Source organism: Drosophila willistoni (genome assembly GCF_018902025.1).
Source record: "Drosophila willistoni isolate 14030-0811.24 chromosome XR unlocalized genomic scaffold, UCI_dwil_1.1 Seg8, whole genome shotgun sequence".
Classification (NCBI taxonomy): Eukaryota; Metazoa; Arthropoda; class Insecta; order Diptera; family Drosophilidae; genus Drosophila; species Drosophila willistoni.
The window spans coordinates 376,660-382,352 of record NW_025814059.1 but is presented as its reverse complement, the minus strand read 5'-3'; the positions used below and the strand labels follow the sequence as shown (position 1 = coordinate 382,352).

The 5,693-nt window shown below is 36.1% G+C and overlaps 1 protein-coding gene across 1 annotated transcript; it reads left to right on the top strand.

Moving 5' to 3' along the window:
• Positions 1 to 2,753: 2,753 nt before the first annotated feature.
• Positions 2,754 to 3,928, top strand: LOC124460770 (transcription initiation factor TFIID subunit 8). The gene is made up of 3 exons (XM_047012356.1): positions 2,754 to 2,976; positions 3,036 to 3,675; positions 3,859 to 3,928. Exons 1-3 carry the CDS (start codon positions 2,856 to 2,858, stop codon positions 3,926 to 3,928), a joined length of 831 nt encoding a protein of 276 aa, XP_046868312.1. The 5' UTR covers positions 2,754 to 2,855.
• Positions 3,929 to 5,693: the final 1,765 nt, after the last annotated feature.

Sequence of the window (5,693 nt, the reverse complement as noted above, 5' to 3'; positions counted from 1 at the left end):
TTCTCATAGCCAGCAGGAAAAACGGAAAAAGAATAAAGAAAACGACAAGTAAGACAAGACAAGACAACAACTAACTAAGCCAATTGCCCGCCGGACACGGTGAGTGAGATATCTCAATCGACGACTTGAGATGCAACACACTTAAACGGGAACAATTTGTTGTTGTTGTTGCTGTTGTTGTTGTTGTTGTTGCTGCTGTTGATGTGGCAATTTGCACTACGTCGCATTGCGCGTCGTGTCGCGTTTCTCTATGAACTGGCTGCTTCCCGTGTAATCGTCTGTTCAATCAATTTGCAGCAAGTTTGTCCAACTGATTTAAGCTGCAAGTTTATCGAATTAATCGTTTGGAATTAGCTAGCCTTCTCTCGTTTCGGCCTCAACTTAACTCTCCTCAATTGAAGCCTCGTTTCTAGTTGTCAAGAAGAAGGTGGAAGCAACTGCCAAACGGGAAAGGGGCTGCCACGAGCCGCAGGCTGAGGCAAGTGTGTGGCAAATGTGTGGCGGGTCTAGCTAAATTGCAGGCAATTATTTTGTTTGTCAGAGACATCTCAAAGCAAAATGCTTTCACAAATTGTTTGTTTGCCTTGCATCTTGTTAATTATGAATGAAAATTAAACTCAGCAATAAAGATATGGAAAAAAAAACCACAAAAACTGAAACAACAACTAAAACTACATTCACATGTGAAATGATCTGACTGACAAACGTAATAGCTTTATGAAAAAATGAATATCTTTTGAATTATACTAGTTCTATCAGATCTCTTGCTATTTCACAATGTTAACATGACTCATTAACTAATAAAAAAAATCAAGTCTGTGAAGAGAAGCCTATCGAGTCTTTAGTTCCAACTGAAAGGCTTTACCAAAGACCATAATATTTGCATCTTGGTTGTCTCTTGAAATCATATTTGTTATGAAGATTGAATTAGGATAAAGTCAAGTGTGGTTAAGATGCCATAAAACCTTTTTTCCAACAATTTCCTTTCTTTGCCTGTTCTTCATTTTCCCCTTGGAAATTTCAGCGGCCTCAAGAAACACTTCTCGTTGGTAGAATATAATTTCAATTTACAATTAACTAAACTTTTACTAAACCTTTAAAAAAAACTTGACGAATGGAATGAATAAAAAACGCACAAGTTCAGTTCTTTAGTTAAAGTGTATGTTAATAAAATATTCTGTCAGACTTTTTTCAATGGGAATTCATTTAAAGTCTTGAAATGCTTGATTTTTCACACATCTCTCTCTCTCATTCGCATGATATGAATGAAAACTTTCATTTCTCAATAGAAATCTATGATCAATGGGTGAGTAAGTGAAGGCTTTTGTCCCAGTGTACTGGGGGGTCTGGGTATGTAAGTTAAACGGTAGCTGCCTAAAGGCAGACAACTGATCATACAATTAGATATGGCAAGTGAGTGAGTGGGTTCTTTTGTACAAATGTCAGTCATAAGTATTATATACGCCCACAATGCACGACAACCATCATCATCATCATCGTCATCATGCTCATAGTTATCATGATGATGCTGATGCTTAGATGTTGCTGATAATGATAATGTTGAAGGAGTTGTTGCTGGCGAGGGGTTTGTCGGCAATTTGTTCAATTGCTGCAATAGGCAACAGCAGCCTGTTGGGCGTCGAATCGGGCATTTAGCTGTCTGCATCTAAAAAGATTTGACACACTAACCTCATGGCAAATGATAGCCATAAATCTTATTTTGCATAAATGTTTGTAAGGCATAAGAAAAATACAAAAATTTGTCATTACTAATGCTGTTCTTCGGGCCTACACACACACACACACACACACACACAGAGAGAGATCGAGACAACAACAATAGTTTACATTTATCTATGCATAGGCATTGGGTATATTTGGTTTTCTTGGAAAGTGATTCAAGTTAGCTACTTAAATATTTGCATAACTCATTAAGTCACTCAGTTGTTTGCCCCCTTCCCAGGCCACTCTCTTTTACCATGTGCCATTGAAGAAGTAGTTTTTTTTTTTTTTTTTTTTTTTTAGCGCAAAATATTTTAATTAGCTTTCTTGGAGGTGTGTCCGAAGAAGAGCGAACAACAACAACATACTTGTACATACATATTTTTGACTTTGCTAATTTGTTGTTGTCAACAAGCCTAGCGAACATCTTTTGTGTTCAGCATTATGGAAAGATTGTGTAAACAAGTTAAGGCGAAGCATTTAACCCATGGGCGCCATGGCAAAAAACAAAAAATAGAAATGAAACCAATATATCTCTAACCCCTATCGAAATGTCATTCAGAAATTATCATTTTAAGTTCTAGTTAGTAAATTCTTCAAAGGGATCAACCTATTCAACTGATTTTGAATCTAGGAAAATGTCCATAGATGACTCTAAAACTCATAAATTCTTTGTGATCAAAAGCAAAAAAAGCATAAGCTCTCAATATCCCCCCTTATTTTCTGTCATAAACCTATCAGCGACGTCCATGATAGTTGATAAACAATGCAGTAAGCAGAGATTGCGGCATTTTGTGGGTGTGGAAAAGGAGGAGCAGTAGATAATGAAGGAGAAGGAGAGAGAGAGAGAGCGAGGGGGGAGAAATAGAGAGCGGAGCATTAATTGTCAAAGGAAATTGAAGTTAATTATGCAAATTTTAAATGCAAAAAAAAAAAAAAAACAACAAGGTGACAACTCTATGTCAGATTAGATTACAGAATTGAATTTTTAATTAATCGAATAGCCGGATGAAACTATTTTTATGACATTATGGCAATATTAGTTGATGCCTGCTTAATCTAGTTAGTTTTAATATCAATTTCAATAGCCCAAAAACAAAAAAAAAAAACAAACAAAAGGCAAACAAAATTCAATGAAAATGAATGTCTATGAAAAAGGTTTGCTTGAGGTTATCGATTATTTGCTAGAGGAAAGGGATGGCTGCCTAGAAGATGATTTAGTGGGTCTTGCTGTTCAAAATGTCCTTAAGCAATGTAAGTTACAAATAAATTATCTATATGAATTCCAATAAAAATATACCATCTTCTGTTAGTTATCTATGAAGTGGGTGTAAACGGTTCTGAAGCATCCGATCATGCTAGTCGTGGTAGCATGTGTTTCTTCGATGTAGAATTTGCTTTGACTCATATGGATATTGAATTTGATGATCTTATGGAGTTATGGGAAGAGGAAAAAACTCGTAAAGAGCCGGCTATACGAATATCTTCACCGAAAACATTCGACCAAGATTGTCATGTGGGGCCAGTGCCAATGATGGGAACGGTAATGGAAAAAGATGATCGCCATATACCCGATTATATGCCAGAATTTCCATGTATTCATACATATCAGCAAACTTGGATTTATGATGAACTCGAACGGGATGATGAGGATGTTCGACATCGTCTGGCCGAGAATAGTTTGTATATACAAAAGGCAATGAATAATTATCTAGTTAATTCGCGGCCTACAACGTCTCTATTTTTGACACCTCAGAGTACTAAACAGTATGATCTGGTGCTTGTTGAGCCATCTGACAAACAAAGACCAGCATTTTTTAATGCTCTTCTACCACCTCGAGATTCATGTAATTTACATTCTATAGTAGAAGACGATGATTATGATGATGAAGATGAATCATCATCATCATCAGATGATGATGATGATACTGACGAAGGCAGGTTTAAAGACAAGTATTTATTCATAGTTATTAATTTCATTCTACTGCAGATGTTGCCATTTCCCCTTTTGTTGCTGTGCCACAATTGGAGAGTAAATGTCCCAGGAAACCTATACCAGATGAAGATTTTGAATATGTTATGACTGAACCGATTGTAGAGACAACTTGGCATTATAATTATTCGCCTTCACCTCAGGCCAGTGAGTCTGATTCAACGGATAATGATTATGATGAAGATGACAATGTCGAAGTGCGGAGTGATGTAGAATATTGGTCAAGCTCGGAATAGAGAAGACAGTAGAATGAATTTGAAATGAAGAAAAATAGGAGCTGACACCAGCATAAGGCGGCAACAAAAGCAAAACGAATGAAAGGTGTACGGAAAATAAATTTCTTTCAATTACAATTCATTTAAAACTGCCACACGTCACTGACAAACACACACACACACACAGTCGCCTACCGATCTCCCTCTCCCTCTCCCTCTTGTCCCCTGATTTGTTTAATTTTTTGTGTTTTTTCCTTCTCTCTCTCCCAATGGAAAGAATCATCCAGAGTTCAAAGCATCATCACAGTGCTCTGTACTCTGTGCAGTTGATTGTTGATGCTCCTCCTGGTGCTGGTTCCTGCTGGCTGGCTCTGGCTTCAAAAAGTATTAAATAACTTTGTAATTTAATTAACTTTGACGTCGACGACGACGACGTCTGCTGCTACGTCCGCGCCGCTTAACTTTGATTAACGTTTTGCAATTTTTCAACAAGTTTTACTCTCAACTTTCGCTCACGTAGCATCCAGGAGCAAGCCCAAGAGGAGGAGGAGCAGCCGGAATGAAGGGTAGAAGTAGCAGATGCCAATGAAGAGAGGCTAAAGGATTGCGACTATGATTTCCTTAAGAGTGTTCAGATTACAAGGGACTTTTGGTCTTTGCGCACAACTTGTGCGATTTGAAATTGTAGAGTGGCCAAACGCACAGAAAGGAAAGAAAAAAGCGAAATAATCGCGGGGGCGGGGATGACAATTAGTTCCGGTTACCTAGCAAATCAAAAATTTCCACGTTTTTTTTATATTTGTTGTACTTATTTTTAGCACATTATTCATATTTCAAGACATGTCCGCTTTAGCCTGTTTATTTTAACAAGAAATGAATGATTCAAGGCAAAGAATGATTGGTGTTTCATTTATAGGCTTATATCTAATCGAAAGATTCTATTTAACTATATATTATAATAATATTCATATTTGTTTTGTGTACATTTTGTTTGTTTGTCTGCCAACGCGCAATGAGCAATAGCCATTTGGCTAACAATTAAATCAACTAAAGTTTACAACAACAGTTAGATGAAAAGATATGGGTTCCAAAAAGTACAGGCCCTTAAAAATGGGTTACTAAGTTTATATCCTTATCCAACAAAATTTTTATTAATTTTAATTTCATTGCAAATTCTTTGATTAAAAAGATATCCTTTAGCATTAACCTGGGCAATGATTTATTAAACACTTATGGGTTGGGTAAGCGACGGATGTAAATTGTGTAAACTGAAACATATTGAAGAATTTTCATATTTTGGATTGCCATGATTTGTTTGATTTGCCATTTAGTCATCATTTTTATTTAAATTGCTCCAACGATGATGATGATGATGACGATGATGGGGATGATTTTTATTTGTTCAACAATTTCATTTTTTTTTTACACACAATTTGACTTTGATTTTATGCCAGCTGTTGGCAGGCAGCATTTAACTTGCCAAAGTCCCAAAAAAAAAACATTTGTTGCTTTTGCTATTACTATTGTTGTTGCATAAACATAAACATGAACAGCAACAACAACAACAACAACAAAATTACATTAAAATTTGTAGCCAAGTCATAAAGAAAGGCCAAAACAACGAAAATACACACACAGATTGATGAGTTAGGAAAAATGTGAAGACGAATTTCTAATGCCAAAAAGTGAGTCTTCTATAAGACTATAAAATACCCTTAATAGTAGAAAATTGAGTTGATATTTTTAATATACGAAAATTGTTT